General features: G+C 40.0%; 1 protein-coding gene across 3 annotated transcripts in view; it reads left to right on the forward strand.

The window, feature by feature from the left end:
* Positions 1 to 21,789, forward strand: part of sclt1 (sodium channel and clathrin linker 1) — an 88,493-nt gene that overhangs the window by 59,649 nt on the left and 7,055 nt on the right. Inside the window, exons 18-22 of one of the 3 annotated variants that reach the window (XM_063046663.1) lie at positions 1,122 to 1,267; positions 5,662 to 5,854; positions 9,704 to 9,900; positions 11,157 to 11,235; positions 14,631 to 14,726. In XM_063046663.1, coding sequence (XP_062902733.1) covers positions 1,122 to 1,267; positions 5,662 to 5,854; positions 9,704 to 9,900; positions 11,157 to 11,235; positions 14,631 to 14,726 — 711 coding nt within the window. Of the gene's footprint in view, positions 1 to 1,121; positions 1,268 to 5,661; positions 5,855 to 9,703; positions 9,901 to 11,156; positions 11,236 to 14,626; positions 14,727 to 21,789 lie in introns of those variants that run through there. The other 2 variants (XM_063046664.1, XM_063046665.1) reach the window with 2 other exon arrangements.

A 21,789-nucleotide genomic window follows, 5' to 3' on the forward strand; every position in this document is an offset into this window, starting at 1 on the left:
CTTGTTTTCACCCATCTAGTTAGAATTTATTCATGTACTGTATAAATAGAAAGTACCACATCCAATTTCTTTCAAGCAAATTTCCAATGAAGTCATGTAAGTTTGTTTAAAGCTAGTCAAAAGCCCATATTTTTGGATGCTCAGGAATTAATAGAGAATGCATTAAACTTGCCATGGACATCGTTAAGTTCTTACATATATAGAGTATAAATATAACCTATGGAATTTTCATGGTTGGAGTGTGCTAAAGAGTGAATGAAAAGCACTTTTGTTATTTTATAAATTGATTCTAAGATATCAGAAAATTAAATTATTGTAGTTTAGAGTTACATGCTGAGAAATTAAAACCAGCAAGTCATACAAGAATGACTAAAAACCAGAACATTCAGAAGTAAGAATTCTTTAAACAAAGCCTACCCTGTAGTTATTTGTTTTGTGGGTGGGTGATGTGGTCAATGTTGGCAGAGCTATGTTTATGGCTGCTTTCTGTGAAAGGGGTTGGAGTGCTTCTGAGTTCCTTCAAGAGGGTTAAGTAGGAAAATTCCAAGACACTGACCTAGTGACAGATAAGGAATTGTAATACAATGTAAATTAGAAGGCTGGTTAACTTGGAAGATAAATGTTATTTGTTTATATAATGTGTAATAATTACCATATTTCTAATTGATCTCAATGCCATGAGTTACTTGGGTATACTTAAAGACAGTTTTTGCAGCTGCCAAGACGTAGGATACTTGCTGCCTGTCAAAATGTTAAGTAGAGTTTTGGAAGTGAGAGTTCAGTGTGTCCAGGAAGGCTGTACGCAAGATGTGCATTCTGTATGCAGACAGAAGATTCAATGTAGCATTTCAGCAAAATCTGGCCTAGTAACTTTCATTCTCTGAATGCAGATGCTTATTTGCTGTTTTTAGCTTTCTCTTATAGAATGTTGAATGTATCTGAAATATAACTGAATAGTTTTCTTAAATAATGATTATGCCCAAGTAATTGACAATCAGTACTGACATTTAAACACCTTTTTATCTTAACCACTTAACATATTCATTTTGAGTCTTCTCTCTCTCTTTTAAAATCCTGTTTAACAGCTGATTGAAACTCTAACGTCAAAAGCTCTGTTTCAGATATATCGAAATGGTGCCAACAATGAAGAAGATCGCAGAAAAATTGATGAACTACACCAACGATGTTTGAATGCAGAACGTTCAAAAGATTACCTCCAGATTAGTCTACAAGCAGCTCAAAATAAAATTAGAAAACTTGAGATGAAGTAAGGACTATGTTACAGTGTTTGTTTTGTTTTCTTGTCTTCCAGCATTGTGTTCCTCAAGTCTGTGATATTTGTTTACCAATTTCAAAATGTAAAGTGGTAGCATTAACAGTGAATTGGCATTGCATGAGAATATCCCAGCAGCATTTCTGAGAGCTTTTTAATCTTTGTCAATGCCCTGTTAAAGCTGCTATGGCATAAGCAGCCTTGGATAACAAGGACTTGCTTGGATTTAGTTATTCTCGTGCCTCATCATGACATAATTGAGAATATCTTAGAACCATTACCTAAACCTGCCTTTCCATATAGAGGCCAGAAGAAATTAACACAATGCTGATGCTGGAAATAATGAAATTAGAACAGAAAATGCCAGAGATTTGGAGAAAGAGATAATCTAACTATTTTAGATTGTCTGTAGATCAGAACTAAAAAGACCTAAAAATGCTTTAAATTACAGAGAGGGGAAGGAAAGGAAAGAAAAACGAAAATACCTGTGGTAGGGTGGACTGAGCAACACAGTGGTGGTACAGGTTGAGAGAGTGTGATGAAGATCTGATATCATTACATCTGAATGAAATGTAAGTGGAATTAGATGAATGAGAATGGAAAGGGTGAGGGAGAAAATCAGTTCAGGAGAAGGAATATCCACCAGTTCCCTGACATTTTGCCTTTTTGAAATAGATAATAATTAGGTGTAGTGATGTTTTCCTAATTATTTTTAAATGTATGGATACAATTTACCTAAACAAGAGTTTCTTCCTCTTTGAGTTTGATTTCATTTATTTAATATATTCCGTTCTATTTTAAATGCACTTGTTACTCATGTCACCATCCAATGTCAGGCTTGTTATAGCTCCCTAATAAATAGCAAAGCTAAACAAGATTTTAACATCTCTCCCTGCCATCCATCCAATTATAAAAACAAAATGTTTGAAGCATGCAACATATCATGCTTAATTGAAAAGAGAAATAATTGGTAATATTTCAGGTTGAAAGCTGATTGTTAGAGTGGCAAAGAGTTCTAATGAAGTGTCTTCAATCTGAAACATTTCCACTGTTTCTCCTTCTGTAGGTGCTGCCTGACCAGCTATGTATTTACAACATGTTCAAATTTATTTATTTTTATTTCAAATTTCCAGCACTTGTATTTTTGGTTTTCTTTATTTTGTCACAGTGCCTGTATAGTATTGAGCTATTTGAATTGATATTCATAGCGTGTTTAGTTGGAATGGCGCATTGTTTCTGCCTGCTCTTGCCCCACTGAACACATGTCCACATACCTTGACTCCATTTTATTCCCCTTGGTTCAGTCCCACCTATGTCTACGATACTTTACATCTTCTCAATCTCCTCAACAACTTTCAATTCTCTGGCCCTGATTGCCACCTTTTTCACCAGGGATGTCCAGTCCCCATATGCTTCTATCCCCTACCATGAAGGCATTAAAGCTCTCCACTACATTCTTGACAGTTTACCTGATCAATTCCCCTCCACCACCAACCTCCTCCATCTGGCAGAAGTGCTACACCAGTCCATTTACATCCTCCCTCACCTCTAATCAGGGCCCCGAACTTTCTTTCCAAGTAAGGAGCATTTCACCTGCAAATTTGTTAGGGTCATCTACTGGTTGAGAAGCAATTACTGTTCCTATACCTGGTCATATGAGCCCTGAGGCTCCTGTACCACCTTCCTGATGGCAACAGTTGGAAGAGGGCATGACTTGGTAGTGGGAGAGTCCTGATGATAGATGCTGCTTTCCTGCCACAACATTCCATGTATATGTGCTCGATGGTGGGGAGGGGGTGGGGGTTTACCCGAAATTGACTGGACCGTATCCACTACTTGTAGGATTTTTCATTGAAAGGTATTGGTGTTTCCATGCCGGGCTGTGATGCAACCACTCAATATACTCTCCACCACACGTCTATAGAAGTTTGTCAGAAGTTTTAGATGTCATGCCAACTCTTCTCAAACTGCGAAGGAAGTAGAGTTGCTGATGTGCTTGTGTGCTGGGCCCAGTACAGGTCCTCTGGAATTGATAACACTGAGGAATTCAAAGTTGCTGATCTTCTCCACCTCTGATCCCCTGATGAGGTCTGGCTCCTGGACCTCCAGTTTCCTCCTCCTGTACTCAATAATCAGCTCCTTGCTCATCCTGACATTAAGAGGTTGTTGTTATGGCAGATTTTCAGTTTCAGTCTTATGTTCTAGGCACATGGCCAAGTGGTTAAGGCATTCATCTTGTTGAGTGAAAAACCAATGAAAGGGCATCTGCTGTGGACCTGTTGTGCCAGAAGGTCCAACTTACTTCTCAGACAGGAGTTGATGTGTTTTGAGAGGTTGTTGATAAAACATTTCATCACCATGGATGTAAATGCTACTGGATGATAGTATTTGAAACAGGTTACCATGTTCTTCTGAGGAACCAGTAAAATTGAGGCTTGCTTGAAGCAGGTGGATGCCTTAGACTGCCAATCGAGGGGTTAAAGATCTCAGTAAGTACTGCAGCCAGTTGATGAGCACAGTTCTTCAGTACTTAGCCAGGTATTCCAACTGGACCTGATGTTTTCATTGGTTCACCCTCCTGAAGGATGCTCTCATGTCAGCCTTAGAGACTGAAATCACAGATTCATTGCAGGCTGTGGGAGTTTGTGATGGTTCCTGTATGTTTTCAATAGGGTAGGTACATTTAATGCCAGAGAAATGTATACAATATACATCCTGAAATTCTTTTACTTTGCAAACATCTATGAAAACAGAGGAGTGCCCCAAAGAATGAATGACAGTTAAATGTTAGAACCCCGAAGCCCCCTCAGCTCCCCCACCCACGCATAAACAGCAGCAAAGCAATGACCCCCCTTCCAGCAAAAAAGCATCTGCACCCTCCACTGAGCGCTCAAGTGTGCAGCAAAGCATCAGTAAAGACACAGACTTGCAGTACACAAAGACTACTTGTTCACCCGGTAATTCGACATACCACAGGCTCTCTCTCTCCCTAATAAGGGAAAAAGTGGTGTCCTCATTTCACAGTGAGAGGGGAGACATAGCAAAATAACTCGCTAACTTATGGTGTTAAAAGTCTGTTACATTACTTTTTCCGAACTCTGCTCAAAGATCTCAGGTCTCTGGGCATGCAGCCAGCTCGCTGCTTTCAATTTTCCGTGTACTCCCACAATGCACCAGTTTTGTGTGACAGCACCGACCTCGAATCCGCCCGCCTCCAGAGCCACAAAAATCAGGCACCCTAAAGGCGCGCTAGTCTTTCAGGCCGCATCCTTGGCATATCAAAAAGCAACCAGTCATGAGGCCCTGAGAGCAGGTCCCATTCCTGCAAAGAACCAAAATCAGTCTGTAACTCCAGGTCAGGGTCTTCAAAAGAACCCTGAAAAGGAAAAATAAAGATATTAAAGATAGAAATAGAGCTGTTTCTGAAGATGCAAGCAAAGGAGTTGCCTTTAGAAGCCAACATCCTAAGCTCCACCCTCCGTTGTTTGACAGTCAAAGCGAGCATAGAAACTACTGAGCTCACCTGGAAGCAAAGCCTTGTTGTCACCTATGTCTCTTGATTTCACTTTGTAAGAGTTGATAGCATTCAAGCCCTGCTGCAGCTGTCGAGTATCCTTCATTGATTCAAGTTCAGTCGGGAATCGTCACTTCACCCGTGAGATGGCTTTCAAGAGATCGTACCTGGACCTCTTGTAACTTTAATGGTCGCCAGACTTGAATGCCTCTGATCTTGCCCTCAGCAGATTGAGGATCTAATGGTTCATCCACAAGTTCTGGTTGAGGAAGACTCTGAATGATTTTGTGTGGACACACTTGTCTGCGACTATTTTTATAAAGTCTTATCACCTGCCAACTTCCTTCATTTATTTTCCCCCCCCCACCCCGTTTTCACCTATCACTTTCTAGCTTGTCCTCCTTCCCCTACCCCCCACATTATTCTGCCATCTTTCTCCTTCCATTCCTGTTAAGGGGGCTTGGCCAGAAACGTCACCTGTTTATTCATTTCCATGTATGCTGCCCGATTTGCTGAGTTCCAGCATTTCATGTGTGTTTGCACTTGTTCTTAGTTGACTTAATTGTTTTGAAATTTGTCGTCATGGTTACATGCTCTATGCAAGATTGAATATTTCAGAAAATCTTCAATAACATTTAGAAACCGACTTCCACTCTAGGTAGTTGTTACATGTACAAAATGCCAGAATTGTAAGTGGTTTCTCCAATGTCATAGCTAGTTTTCAAGTAAAGTACACAGCCTGCTAAATGATATAGACTAAAGCCAAATTGTTCGGATGAGATAGGCTATTACAGTTGGAACAGTAAATGAAAAATTACTGTCGTGCCTCAGTGAGATGAAAAGAATATTCTACCTAGTTGTGCTCACTTTATAGTCATGAGGAAGAGATGTTTCGCTGCAAAGAAATGGCCCAGAAACTGCAGAGCAGTCTGGAAAATATTCGTGGAGATTGTGATACAGTCAGTGAAGAACGGTTGAGGCTGCAGAGAGAAAATGAGCAACTTCGTAAAGAAATGGAAGAATTGAAGAAAGTTAGTCTGGACATTCAAAGGAAAGCGAAAAAACAGGTAAGTGAAAAGGACACAAAAAATGTTTTAGGTGGTGAAGGGTCAAATCTATATGTAGATCCTTCACTAGATATTGGGGAAAATGTATAGGACTTGTATTTTAGTACAATGTAGCAAATTAGATGAAATGTTGATTGACCAAGTGTTAGAGACGAGCTGGAGATGATGATCTCCCTATTGCTCAGTTCTTAGCTGAACAACCACATGCTTTGAACATCGGGGTAAGGAAATCTGACTTGAATTCCTTTAGGTTTAGATATACCAAGTAATCCTGACATTTAATTACCCCTACTCTAAGGCTGTGTCAACTATATTGATAAATGGGGAGTTGTGTATAGAATAGACCAGCCAGCTAAAAGTGATAGACTTCATTCTCTCATGGGCATTTATCCAGTAATTTCATAGCTACTGTCACAAAGATTAATGTTTTTTTTTAATCTGGATTTTATTTAATTACCGGAATTTAAAATTTCTCAGCTTCCATGATTTGATCGTTGATCAGAAATTTGATTGGATCATGACCTTGGGATACCAGACCAGTGAATGGTAGAAAATACCATTGCACCATGTAAACAAAATTAGATAACCATTCCAAGATCATCAAGATTCAAGGACATGGGTGTAAGCTGGACACGAAGCTGAGTTTTGAATTGTTCAAATCGAAACCAATGTACATAACTAAAATTGTGTTCCATGGAAATTAGCTGGTGTATTAATAATAGGGGAGAATTGAAAATGGAGGATGCTCTTTGGAGCATTCTTCATTTGAAAGTGAACTACAGTGCCTATAAAAATTGTTCACCGCACCCCCCCCCCACACCCCGGAAGTCTTCATGTTTTATTGTTTTACAACATTAAATCACAGTGGATTTAATTTGGCTTTTGACACAGATCAACAGAAAAAGACTTTTTGTGTCAAAGTAAAAACAGATCTCTACAAAGTGATCTAAATTATTACAAATATAAAACTCAAAATAATTGATTGCTTAAATATTCACCCTCTTTTAAAATGACACACCAAATCATCACTAGATTAGATTAGATTCAGCTTTATTGTCATTGTTCTGAGTACGGATACAAAGCCAATGAAATGCATTTAGCATCTGACCAGAAATGCAAAGAATGGTGTTATTTACAAAATAACTGCGAATAAAGAAGTGTTACAGCACACAAATATAAAAGTACTGACACAGTACAATACGAATGCAATACTGCTTAGCTCTGTGATGAGAGGTTCAGCAGTGTCACAACCTCAGGGAAGAAGCTCTTCCTGTGCCTGCTGGTGCGGGAGTGGAGGCTCCTGTAGTGCCTACCGGATGGGAGCAGAGTAAAAACTCCATGCTTAGGGTGAGATGCATCCCTGATAATGCTTTTCACCCTGCCCAGGCAGTGTTTATAGTAGATGTTCTCAATGGTGGGCAATTGGGTGCCGATAATCCGCTGGACAGTTTTCACCACACGCTGGAGTGCTTTGCGGTCCGATATGGGACAATTGCCATACCACACTGAGATGCAGTTGGTGAGTATGCTCTCAATGGTACAGTGGTAAAAGTCCGTCAGTATCCTGGGACAGAGGTGAGTTTTCTTCATGCTCCGCAGGAAATAAAGGCGCTGTTGCACCTTTTTGATCAGTGCAGCTAATTGGTTTTAGAAGTCACGTAATAGTTAGGTAGAGATCTGTTTTTGGAGACCTGTGTACAGTCAAGATGTTTCAACTGATTATAGTAAAAATACACCTGTATCTGGAAAATCCAACTACTGGTGAGTCAGTATCTTGGCGAAAACTACACCATGAAGACACAAGAACACTCCAAGCAACTCCACGAAAAGGTTATTGAAAGTACAGGTCAGGAGATCAATACAAGAAAATTTTCAAGTCATTGAATATCCCTTGGAGTACAGTTAAGTCGATCATCAAGAAATGGAAGGAACATGGCACTGCTGTAAATCTGCCTAGAGCAGGCTGTGTTCAAAAACTGAGTGACCATGCAAGAAGGGAACTAATGAGGGAGGCCACCAAGAGACCTATGACAACTCTGGAGGAGTTACAAGCTTCAGTGGCTGAGATGGGAGAGACTGCACATACAACAACTGTTGACCAGGTGATTCACCAGTCACAGCTTTATGGAAGAATGGCAAAGAGAGAGCCACTGTTGGGGAAAAAAAACTCACATGGAATCTCAGCTAGAATTTTCCGGAAGGCATGTGGGAGACACTGAAGTCAGCTGAAGAAGGTTCTATGGTCTAATGAAACCAAAATTGAGCTTATTGGCCATCGGACTGAACGCTGTGCATGGTGTAAGCCAAATACTGCACATCATCTAAAACACACCATCTGTATCGTGAAGCATGGTGGTAGCTGCATCATGCTTTGGGGTTGCTTCACTACAGCGGGCCCTGGGAGGCTTGTGAAAATAGAGGGTAAAATGAATGCACCAAAATACAGGGAAATCCTGGAAGAAAGTCTGCAAGAGAACTGCAATTTGGGAGGTTTGTTTTCCAGCAAGACTCCAAGTGTAAAGCCAGAGCTACGCAGGAATGGCTTAGAAACAAAGAAGTTAATGACCTGGAGTGGCTAAGTCAGAGTTCAGATCTCAATCCAATTGAGAATGTTGTGGCCAAACTTGGAAAGGGCAGTTCACCATACAATCTGACAGAGCTTGAGCAGTTTTGTAAGTTAGAATGAGGAAAAATTGAAGTGTCCAGATGTGCAAAGCTGATAGAGACTTATCCTCACAAACTCAAGGCTATAATTGCTGCCTAAGGTACATCTACTAAATACTGACTTGAAGAGGGTGAATACTTGTGCAATCAATTATTTTGTGTTTTATATTTGTAATTAATTTAGATCACTTTGTAAAGATCTGTTTTCACTTTGACCCAAAAAGTCTTTTTCTGTTGATCTGTGTCAACAAAGCCGAATTAAATCCACTATGGTTCAATGTTGTAAAACGATAAACATGAAAACTTCTGAGGGTGAATACTTTTTATAGGCACTCTATTTTGAAGTACTAAAGGCACACAGATTAGTCTAGAAATATCTAAACTTGGGAAGCTTCAACTGGGCTAATGTATAGAGTTGCTTACATAAAAGAAAAAATGGGGGGGGAGCCACATTTGTATTAGAATAACGGATATCATAGAATAACATAATTAAGGCAGAAGAACACAAAATTGAAAAGTCTTTACCATATATTCAAATAGGCATATGCATTTTTATGTGCTTGTAAGCTTGCAAATTATTTAATAATTCATGCATCTTTTGTTTCTTTATACAATCAGCTAACATCTTTCATTTAAAAAAAAGAGATGAGATGAAGTTTAGTTTCTGCCTGTGTACCAGTAATGTGGTGGTGGAGAGGGAGAAAGAATCTTGAATGGCTAAGGTGTATAGCAAATTTATGTTTGCCAAAATTTTCACCAGTAATTAATATTCCATCTGCTTGCCACCCATCATTGAGAGCCTGTCTAAATTCTTTGCTGTTGGTCTTGATTGAAATATTTTTGAATACACAGATGTGATCATGGTATGACAAATTGCTGTTAGTGTGAAATCCAGTCTCTGAGTTGAATTGGGCAAAAGCTCTATATTTTCCTTATTTCTTTATAACAAAGAAATATGGAAAATATAGAGCTTTTGTCCAATTCAACTCAGAGACTTGTCTGTAGAACCTGTGTTGGCTCACAAAGCAATCCCACTTGTCAGCCAGTTTTTGCCTGTCACATATTCTCCCAATTCTCCCATGTACCTACACTTACCCTTAGACCTTTAAAATTTTAAAATGTATCAACATACAAAATGAATTTGTTCAAAGCTTTTTGACACTCCACAAGTTTTGTTTCATGTAGGTAGCAACTTTAGAACATGAATGCTCTGTGAAGGAACGTGGATTTGAAATTCAGCTACAGGAACTAGAGGAGACTAATCGGAATTCAAACACTGAACTGAAACGCTTATTAGCAGCGCAGCAGAAAGCAACAAGTCGGTGGAGAGATGAAGCGAGGAAACTAACTGAAGCCTTTGAAGTTAAACAAAACAATCTGAAGTGAGTAAATTCTACTGTGTTAGGTCTTTAAGGATTAAGAGGAGAGGGTACAAATTAGTTTACTTTAATGATGTTAAAACTGGACGTGTTACCATAAAGAGAGATGCAAGAGACTGCAAGAACTTGGGGCAACAAGCAGTCTGCAAGAGAACTCAGCAGGTCCAGCAGCATCTGTGGGAGGAAAAGAAATGTTGACTTTTGGGGATCGCTGATGATTCCTTTCATCCCAGCAATGCTGCTAGACCAGCTGATACATCACTTTAACTCAGTTTATGAAAATTTTACAAAGGGCAAAATTCATTTGAGTTTTAAGTTACCACATGTAACTGATTACATGAAACAAGATGGGTTTGATGCCAATAATAGCTGTCTCCTCTGCTATAATATTTCTATGATTCTGTTTTCTTGTTTACCTAAGTGCTATCCCCTTACATACAAAACTTTAAATCATTTGTAAAGTAGCCTTGGCATCAACACTTTCACTTTTATACAAAAAAATCATGTCTTTCTGATTGTACAATTTTATTTTTCAGTTCATTCTGATTTTCCTTTCCCAAATTTTCTGCATATTGCTTTGAACTAGATTTGCTATCTACCCACTTTACTAACATGTCTTTCCATTGTGTTTTTTCTAAAAGCTTACGAATGATCTTTTGCATTGTTTGAACTCAATAATATTAATTATTTTGTAACCAAGTCCAATTATGATTTTGCTTAGTGTATGACCATAATGTTGCACAACAACTGGCCCCTGCCAGCCTCTGAGAGATTTTGTTGCATGCAGTCAAAGGATTTACCAAATGTGAATTTGAGTAACTACCAGCTCAGATTTTGCCTCTAAGTAGAACTCACACACATGTTTCTTTCTCCAAATACTCTCCTAAATTGAGCCTGCATTGAGTTTAGAAATCATTGAATTTTTACAATGGGACTGTATTGGAAAACATAATTTCCATTACTGTATGAAACTGTTCAAAAAATATTTGAACACCTCTCTTGAGTTTTACATTCTCAGAAAACTGGTGGCCTCTAATCTTGGGTAAAATAAAGTAAATCCAAATTTTGTTGATGAATTGCATATGCTGAAATTCAGCATTCCATATTTCTTTTGTCTGATTATATTCAACTCTTTTGAAGTACTGAGGCAATATTCATCTCAACCCTAAATTGTAGTCTGCTCATGTTGGGAATATTAACTTCTGAGGTAAGTAAATCCCAAATTAAGTACTTCATTCTTTCTTCCACTTTGCTGACAGGACTGAACTTAGTCGACAGAAACAGCATTCCCAAGATTTGGGTTCCCAGCTAGATGTCATGCATGAGAAAATGGCAGAGGTGAGATAGTTGATCTCGGTCATAATCCTAGTCCGGAACAGATTTATCTTGCATTCTACTTTAAGAGTTGGAAATTAGCATTTTTTCCAATCTGGTACCCACGTAGTTTAATATCTTCTGAATATGAAAGCTTTAGTATTTTTGAATAAGATTTAATTGAAAAACCTAGGAACAATTAAAGCCTGCATCAATAAATGTTTACATGTTGCCATGTGAATTGTCCTTTTGTATCATAATACTTATTATTATTATTAGTAGTAGTAGTATTTGCAAATTGAAGCAGAAGACAATTAATACTGATTGTTCACAGTTGAAAACATCTGAAAATAAAGCTGTAATTTTCAAATTATCTATACACATGGTAGAGATTACGTGATTGATAGTTCACTAGTCTGATGTCTATAATGCTTTGATACTTAAATATGAACCTGCTGGTATAATTTGGGATTTAAACATTTTCACATGGTATGACTTTGACTTTAAGCAACTTGTGTCTCCAAATCTGCTGAGAGTTTTTAAATCAATCCATCTCCTTGTGCAGAAGAGTGGATATTTTTCAGTTAATTCTTAAACCTAGTGGATCAACACTGAATAATTTATAACAAATTTTTGACTCAAAATATGCAGTCTTTATATTCCCCTTCAAATGATAGAAAATGTTGATTGTTTTGATGGAATTTTAACTCCAGTTGTCGTTATTTGGAATCATTTTCAAAATTCCAATAAATTCTCATAGTTTTGGGTGGGAATGCTAATTTTGCTATTCTGACAGATGGAAAGGATAAATAAATATATGAGCTGGGAAAGTTAAAAGATTGTTTTAGGAGTACTTCCAGCCTGTAATTAGAACTTCAAATTTTAGTTTTGCTTGGTACATAATTATATTTGCTGAACATCATTTAAATTTATACACTTGCCATCAGTTCATCTGTTTCTGAGAAATCATATTACAATTCTAATCCAAGAGTGGCAGGGTGGAGATGCGTTTCTACCATAAGAGATGTAAGGCACTCCTTCCCTCCCCTTGCCTGCAAGTCACCCTCAGACAAGGTATACATCTGCTTAGTGCCCCCCCACCCCCCGGATTAAGGTTTGCATGAAGCCATGGGAGTGGATGGTGGATGGTCATGAGCCACTGGTACACATCACAAATCCTTGATTATTCAACCACTTCATCTCTGAAGAGTATTGAAAGTGGCTAGGGTCACCTGTTTGGTAAAGACACTGCCAAAAGAAGGTAATAGCAAATGACTTTTGTAGAAAAATTTGCCGAGAACAATCGTGGTCAAAGGCCGTAATCGCCCATGTCATCCGACATGGAACGTAATGATGAATGGAAGGGAATTACTGAGTATAGCACCACGTGAAAAAGTTAATGATCTTTCTCTATAGAAAATACGTTAGCCCAAAGTTTTGGAGTAGTGAACCTTACAGTAATTGTCAAGAATTGAATCTTTTATCTCACTATTAGGTATGGATTAATTTTTTCATTCAGCTGTAGGACACAAAATTGATGACGTGATGGGTCAAGTAAAATTAGAACAAATACCCTCCCTCCTGAATCATTGAGAGGAAAGAACAATAAATAGATAGAGACAATAATGGGATGAGACTGAGGGAGAGAAAAGGGGTGGGGGAGATAGGAGAGAAAAAATAAATTAGCCAACTCTTTAAAAAATAATAATTTAATTCCATTTCTGAACCACCAGGGCACTGTGGCACATGTGGAAATAAATCCTTACCGTTTTAAAAAAAAAACTATATGATGTGAATCATTGGCTCAAAATGGCCATGGCTTGTTTTATTGGTATTAAAGCAATAAACATGAATTTCATTAAATTTTATTAACAGTCTTGAGGAGCAGATATATTGAGTTCCAACATTGCTAATGATAGTGTAGAAAAAAATCATCCAATAACTTATATTGGAACTCCACACTCATCCTTTTCTTTCACCACTAGTTGCTGTTTTTTTAACACTAAAATAATGAAGGGTACTTTGACATATCATTTCTGGACTACTATGTTTTTCTATAATAATTTCTTGCTGGGATCAATCAACAGGAATTCTGCAGATGCTGGAGTTTCAAGCAACACACATCAAAGTTGCTGGTGAACGCAGCAGGCCAGGCAGCATCTCTAGGAAGAGGTACAGTCGACGTTTAAGGCCGAGACCCTTCGTGAGGACTAACTGAAGGAAGAGTTAGTAAGAGATTTGAAAGTTGGAGGGGGAGGGAGAGATCCAAAATGATAGGAGAAGTCAGGAGGGGGAGGGATGGAGCCAAGAGCTGGGCAGGTGATTGGCAAAGGGGATATGAAAGGATCATGGGACAGGAGGTCCGGGAAGAAAGACAAGGAGGTGGGGGGGGGGACCCAGAGGATGGGCGGGGGGTATATTCAGAGGGACAGAGGGAGAAAAAGGAGAGTGAGAGAAAGAATGTGTGTATAAAAATAAGTAACAGATGGGGTACGAGGGGGAGGTGGGGCCTTAGCGGAAGTTAGAGAAGTCGATGTTCATGCCATCAGGTTGGAGGCTACCCAGACGGAATATAAGGTGTTGTTCCTCCAACCTGAGTGTGGCTTCATCTTTACAGTAGAGGAGGCCGTGGATAGACATGTTAGAATGGGAATGGGATGTGGAATTAAAATGTGTGGCCACTGGGAGATCCTGCTTTCTCTGGCGGACAGAGCGAAGATGTTCAGCAAAGCGGTCTCCCAGTCTGCGTCGGGTCTCGCCAATGTATAGAAGGCCACATCGGAGCACCGGACGCAGTATATCACCCCAGCCGACTCACAGCCTCCAACCTGATGGCATGAACATCGACTTCTCTAACTTCCGCTAATGCCCCACCTCCCCCTCATACCCCATCCGTTATTTATTTTTATACACACATTCTTTCTCTCACTCTCCTTTTTCTCTCTCTGTCCCTCTGAATATACCTCTTGCCCATCCTCTGGGTCACCCCCCCTTGTCTTTCTCCCCAGACCTCCTGTCCCATGATTCTCTCGTATCCCCTTTGCCAATCACCTGCCCAGCTCTTGGCTCCATCTCTCCCCCTCCTGTCTTCTCCTATCATTTTGTATCTCCCCCTCCCCCTCGCACTTTCAAATCTCTTACTAACTCTTCCTTCAGTTAGTCCTGACGAAGGGTCTCGGCCTGAAACGTCGACTGTACCTCTTCCTAGAGATGCTGCCTGGCCTGCTGCGTTCACCAGCAACTTTGATGTGTGTTGCTGGGATCAATTATGTTTTCCATTTATTTTTGACACAGAATAACCTTAGATTAACCACAAATTTGTTTTAATGTATGAAAATGTTAAATCCAGAATATCAGAAAAGTTCATGTCTTTTCTATGAATTCGTCTTTTACATATTTCCATTTTTTATTTGAGGTAGTATGAGAAACAGCTGTCGGAAAATCAGGAAAAAATTAACAGACTTCAAAGGCGGCTGACTCACTCAGAGCACAGAGCAGCTACAGCCTCCCAAAAGGTAAATGGATGCATAGTCAGACAAGCTGCTTAACAACTGTATGATTATTTTAACTTTGAAGTGAAGGATGTCTTTCTTTTTGTGCCGTTAAGTACAGAGTCGAGCTATAAAATAATGCGCACTATAAGCTTGATGTTTGATTTCAAATGATCTCACAAATTTCTTGTGTACACCTCATAAGTGATTAAAGAGAATATTGCAGTGGAAAAGGGAGAGTGAATGTCATGGAATAATCAATGATGTAAATTACCTCTTAGTTTTAAGAAACAATGGACATACAATTATACCGATTGTAAACTGCCACTTAATAGGAAAGATATTGATGTGTATGTTTGCAGGAGAATTTCAGTGATGTGCAAAAGCTGTAGTGAGAATTTGAAAATTCATTAGAAACATCTATGTAGTCTGATTTGGAAATGATATTAAAGCAAAGAGATGGAAGACCTTAACTGTGTTTAGTGCAGTGTGTTTCTGGCCTAATGAAGGACTTAGCGATGCTGAGGTTGGTCCTCAGAAATGAGCAAGGCCAGGTGAAGCAAAGATCAATGGGGAACATCTAGAAAATAGTGATCAAAATATCATATCAATGGAAAATGAAATGGAGCACTCCAAAGTAAAAATCGTCAATTGAAGGAAGACCACTTTGAATAGGATGAAACAGATATGGCTGGGTCAAAGCTTGCCTGGGAAAACTGCAATTGAACAATGGGAGGTCATTAGTAATAGTATTTCAGCTATGATGTTAATGCATTCCCATAGCAGAGAAAGTGTAACGTTGAATCAGATTCATGGGTCTAGCAAGTGAGACAGAAATCACTGACTGCGAATAAATATATTAATCATATATTTACAAAAACAGTAAAAATTCGACCCAACATTCATGTTCTCCAAGTTATAGAAACTACAAAGCGGAATATTCAACAAATATACATAGCTAAAAGCATGCACAGAGCACATCTTCCCAATGGTCATGTGCACCTCTTGCCTCAAAGGAAGAGAGTGAGAACCTCCCACAGGTGCTCTTCTATATATCCAAGATATTTGAAACCGGACATCAGGCAGCTAACCATTGAGGAAAAGCAGCTGCAGTTTCTAAACTAACTAATCACAACAAAGCAAGTTTTGAGAGGCAGAATAAGCTGCGCGCTGCACAGGACACTCCACCCCTCGAAAGCTGTGAATGGGATAATCCTACCCTCAAACAAGTTTGACTCTCACAAACTCCCAGAGTCACTTATAAAACCCAAGAGTACAATACCCAGTACTCTAAACCCAATAAACACCTCCCAGTATACTACAATAATCCACCAACCTTCCTGTGCCCCAAAAGGCCACCAGCACCATCCTGGTGTGTAATAGCTAATGAGCTGGTCCTTCCACATAATCTTATACACTGACTCTCAGATGTGATCAACCAAGTAAGTGATGTTACCTGACCTATCAGGAATGTAAGTGCAGCATTCTTGACTAAGTGCAACTTTCCTTGGTGAGCAGGTAATCTAAGGCCATCGAAATCAGTTCCCAGCACTGTCTGGCTATACCATGCTGAGAAAGGCTATCATTCAAAATCTTCCTTCCTTTATAATAGCCCTCTTACCAACCAGCAAGGACAAGGTGCTCTTCCGAGAGGACTGGGGTGGCATATAAACAGCATGATATGTCAACTGCACCACCCTGTGGGAACCATGGGTAGGCTTAGGAACGGCAAGTCCAGTAAGTGCCATTCAGCACCCAACAAGAACCCACCTTCACAGCACTATTTGGCATAGACACAGCTGTTCCAATATACTGTTCCTGCTCACACTTGCCATCCACCTTGCACCTTGTACATGTACTCAACGTACCACCTACGCCAACACTCTGTGGGGAAATCACTAAGAGTCAGGACCTTTCAATTCAACAAATGATATGTAGGGAAATAACAGCCCTTAAAGCACTCGCTCCACCAGTGTTATTAAGGCTCAAGAACCATACTTGGGGTTGAGGTTGGCTGGAGTAGACTATCCCTCCCAGTCCCCCCAAAACAGAATGCCAAAAGCCAAGAAGCCAGATAATTCCCCCCAGCAGTCTTTTCTGTCGTCAAGGGGATCAGTATCAGTGGCATCCCTTCTGTGGAGTAGTAAGGAGTCCTCGTACAAATTCAGTAATCTGACCCGTTGGTCCAGTGTGCAAATTCAAGTGCCATCCCCAGGAATGTATCACAGGATCTCCCATCACAAGTCAACAGCCACCACTTAGCCATTTTGTAATGCAAGGAAATACAAATGCACTCACTCATGATTAGTCACTGGATATTCAGAAAACACATAAACAACAGAACTACTAGAATTGCTCCCCAAATGTGGGCATCGCAAAGATGGAATAAAGTTGCCCAAGTTTCTACCCCGAAACTTAAATTTCATATGGCCGATATGAAATAAATCATCCCTAAAACCAGTTGCATGGGGAAACACATAACAAAGTAAAAGATTAAGACACAGTAAATGTGTAACAGATTTAAAAAACAAGAAACAAAGTAAGAGACTAAACAAACTCAAGAAACAAAATAGCAGATTCAGAACACAAAGCCCAGGTTGTAGTCCTCTTCATTAAAACTTGGTATGGAAATAAAGTTTAAAACAATTAATTTCTCACTGAGAAAGCACACTTATCAGAGAACAACTGATTAGGAAAAAGCAACTGGGAAGGGACCAACACATTGACAGTCTCTTAAAGACGAAGTCTTTTTTCTCTTTCACGCAAACTGATGCGTGTGGCCACACCTCACATTTTCGCATTCAAATCATTCACACTCTATTTACAGGGAAGATGGATGACACTCTCCCTACAACAATGAGTTGTTAAACACCACCACACCCCCCCCCCCCCAGATCCCCCTGCATTAACCATGGCCCTTTGTAGGAAGTCCTGACTGGAATGCGAGGAATCTGGCAGAGGACAAAAAGAGCCCTTGTCTGTAGAGGGCTTGAACAATAACGCTCTCCCTTCAACAGTCTCCCTCTTTTGCTACCCTGGACAGTTATTCCTCCACATTGCATGGAGGGTGGGGGTGGGAACCTCATTTACCTGCTCCTGGCATTAACCAATATATATAAAAAAAATTATTTACAGGATATCCAGGATCCCCCACTCTTTGTCTAGTTATCCAACTTGTGTACTTCTATGTGCATCATCTTTTACATACTCCAAACCTTGTAATAATTGATTCACTGTACTTTAGGATGACCAACAGCTGCTGCTATTAAAGACAACACTGCCTCTTTTATTGGGAAAAACCACCATGGAAACCATGTGTCCTATCATTCCTGAAGTTAATTCAATATCCTCTGGTGGGCTACACTATCGTGGTATAATTCTACAATAAGCCAACCGGTGTAGAACGTTGAAAGTGGGATGGGGAGGGGGAGATCTGAAATGATAGAAGACAGGAGGGGGGGAAGGGATGGAGCTAAGAGCTGGAAAGTTGATTGGCAAAAGGGATATGAGAGGATAATGGGACGGACAGGAGGCCTAGGGAGAAAGAAAGGGAGAGGGAGGAAGCCCGGAGGATGGGCAGGGAGTATAGTGAGAAGGACAGAGGGAGAAAAAGGAGAGAGAGAAAAAATATATATAATAAAAGATAAATAACAGATGGGGTACAAAGGGGAGGTGGGGCATTAATGGAAGTTAGAGAAGTCAATGTTCATGCCATCAGGTTGGAGGCTACCCAGACAGAATATAAGGTGTCGTTCCTCCAACCTGAGTGTCAGTGGCCACACATTTTGATTCCATGTCCCATTCCCATTCTGATATGTCTGTATACGGCCTCCTCTACTGTCAAGATGAAGTCACACTCAGGTTTCACACATCTGCAGATTTCCTCGTGTTTGTTGGTATAGAACTAGTACCCCCCCCCCCACTGTGCTCCATTCTACTTGGAATTTTAAATTCCATTCGGTAAGAGAATTATACTTAACTTTAACCGCAGCTATTATACGAACCTGTAGTGATGCATTATGCTCAGAGGAAGCAAGCAGCATTCTCAGAGCATTATTGATCACATATTGGGACGATAGGCTTCCTAAAGTACCCATCTCTGTGTTAGATAGGCTCACTCCGGTACCTGCCCTCATCCCATATCCTCAATAACCATTCAGCCAAAGACTGCCCAGACTTTCATCTGTACCTATCCCTTAAACTCACTAATTTCATAGTGGAGAACTCCCTGACCTCTCTCGTCTCAAAGGTATCCATTGTACCATCCATTTCTGATCCTCTCCCTCCCCCTCCTGAGAGGAAGAAGCCGTAGGCCAGTGCCCCCCCATGTTGGCCCATACTGTTTCAGGTACACTGGGGAGAGGGCATTCATTTTGAGGGATAAACCAAAGGGTCCATGCTCCCTTCTCTCCCTCATTTTCATTATCTAGCCAGGCCTCCCCATCCACCAGCCCCACAGTAGGATCATCGCCCTGCCTCATCGTGGCTCAAACCTTAAAAGGGTTGGGCTGCCAACCAGCATCTAAGTGCTGTAGCTTCATTAACTGGCGTGCTATGTCTATATTCTTATCTCTCAACTTAGCAGCCCTATCCTGAGGCATCAATAGCGATTCTCTCAGAATAATACAGCACTGACAGATTGTAAAATTCATTCTTGGGACTTGCTGTTGTTTTATACTGATGTCTTACAATGGCTGCAAACAGCCAGAAAGCATTCCGCTGGCTATCCTTTATCCTGGGAAAACCCAACAATCTAAGTATGGAGACAATGTGGTGTCCTATTTCAACACTGGCAAAATCTAACTGGTCTGACCAATCTACTGGCATTCCAATACCTATCAGTAGGTTATAGAGACTTCCAAAGCCCTCACTATTATCAGTCCACTCTGGCACTCTGCATCTCTCAAACAGAGGATCCACTCTTACAAATAACCTTTTAAAGAAATACATTTCTGTTCAAAAGACCAGATGCTGCTTACTCACTGCGCCAAAATGTAATATTGAATCAGGTTCACGGGTCTGGTGAGTGAGACAGAAAACAGTGACTGCGAATAAATATATTAATCATTTATTTACAAACAGTAAAAATTTGACCAAACATTCAAGTTCCTGAAGTTACAGAAACTACAAAGCTGAATAGTCAACATACTTAGCTAAAAGTGTGCATATCTTCTCAATGGTCATGTGCACCTCTTGCCTTACACAAAGGAAGAGAGTGAGAACCTCTCACAGGTGCTCTTCTGTATATCCAGGATATTTGAAACCAGACACCAGGCAGCTAACCAATGGGAGAAGCATCTGCAGTTTCTAAACTAACCAAACATGACAGGCAGAATAAGACACATCCTCCACACGACAGAATGTTAAAATTAAAGAGTTCCACCTTGACCAAAGATTTAAGGAATTGCAAAGATAAAAAGACCCTGATGGGAGTTGTATACAGGTCTCCAAACAGTAGCCAGGACATGAAGTACTAATTACAAAGGGAGTTAAAAAGGACATGTAAAAAGTGTAATGTTATGATGGTCATGGGGGTTTTCTTATGTAAATTAGGAAAATCAGGTCAATGCCAGATCCCAAGAGAAATAATTTGTAGCATGCCTATGAGATAAATTTTCAGAGAAGCTTGTAGTTGAGCCCACTAGGGAAAAGGCAGTTTTGGTTTTGGGGTTGTGCAATGAATCAGATTTGATGAGGGAGTTTAAAGTAAACAAACACTTTGGAGCAGTGATCATAATATGATAGAATTCACCTTGCAGTTTGAGAGGGAGAAGCTAAAATTGGATGTATCAGTATTACCATTGAGTAAGGGGAAACATAGAGGTGTGAGAAAGGAGCTGGCCAAAGTTGATGGAAAGGGGATACTAGCCCGAATGACAACAGAGAAACAATGTCTGGAGGTTTTTAGGAGTAATTTGGAAAGCACAGGATCAGTTCATCCCAAGAAAGAAGCATTCCAAAGGGAAGATGAGGCAATTCAAAGACAGCATAAATAAGGCATACACTATAGCAAAATTAGTGAGAAGTTATAGGATTGGTATGCTTTAAAAAAAACAGCAACAACTAAAGAAACAATCATGAGAGAAAAGATGAAATATGAAGGTGGCTAACTTTAAAAAGATACCAAAGTTTTTATTTCCCAGATATATAATGAGTGAAAGTAAAGCAAAAGTGCTCCGGACTCTGCTCAGTTCTGGTCACCTTACTACAGGAAGGATGTGGATACCATTGAGAGAGTGCAGAGGAGATTTACAAGGATGTTGCCTGGATTAGAGAGCATGCCTTATGAGAATAGGTTGCGTGAATTTGACCTTTTCTCCTTGGAGTGACAGAGGATGAGAGATGACCTGATAGAAGTGTATAAGATGATTAGAGGCATTGACCGTGTGGATGGCCAGAGGCTTTTTCCCCGGACTGAAATGGCTAACACGAAGGGGCATAGTTTTAAGGTGCTTGGAAGCAGGTACGGGGGAATGTCAGAGGTAAGTTTTTAACATAGTGGTGGTTGTGTAAAATCCACTGCCAGTGATGGTTATAGAGGTGGATACAATAGGGTCTTAGATAGGTATAGAGAGCTTAGCCTAGAATTTCCCTACTGCATAGCCTTCTGTTTTCCTGTTTCTAGAGTAGGTTACATGGTCAGAACAACATTGTGGACTAAAGGGCCTGTAATGTGCTATTGATTTCTATGTTCTAGACTGTTGGAAGATGACAATGGAGAGGTAGTAATGGGGAACAAAGAAATGGCGAACAAACTGATTAAGTATTTTGTGCCAATCTTTACTGTGAAAGACACCAGAGTTTACCAGACATTTGAGTGTTAGGGTGCAGAAGTGAGTGTAGTCACTATTACTAAGATTCCTAGGAAGCTAAAAGATCTGAAGACAGATCAGTCACATGGACAGATGGAATACACCCCGGGGTTCAGAAAAAGATAGATGAAGAGATTGTGGAGGCATTAGTAATGATCTTTAAAGAATCTTTAGGGCTGGAGAATTGCAAATGTCACTCTACTCTTCAAGAAGGGAGGGAAGCAAACAACTGAAAATTATCGGCCAGTTAACTTATGTGGTTAGAGTCCATCATT

Source organism: Mobula hypostoma, chromosome 4 (assembly GCF_963921235.1).
Source record: "Mobula hypostoma chromosome 4, sMobHyp1.1, whole genome shotgun sequence".
In the NCBI taxonomy this organism is placed as follows: Eukaryota; Metazoa; Chordata; class Chondrichthyes; order Myliobatiformes; family Myliobatidae; genus Mobula; species Mobula hypostoma.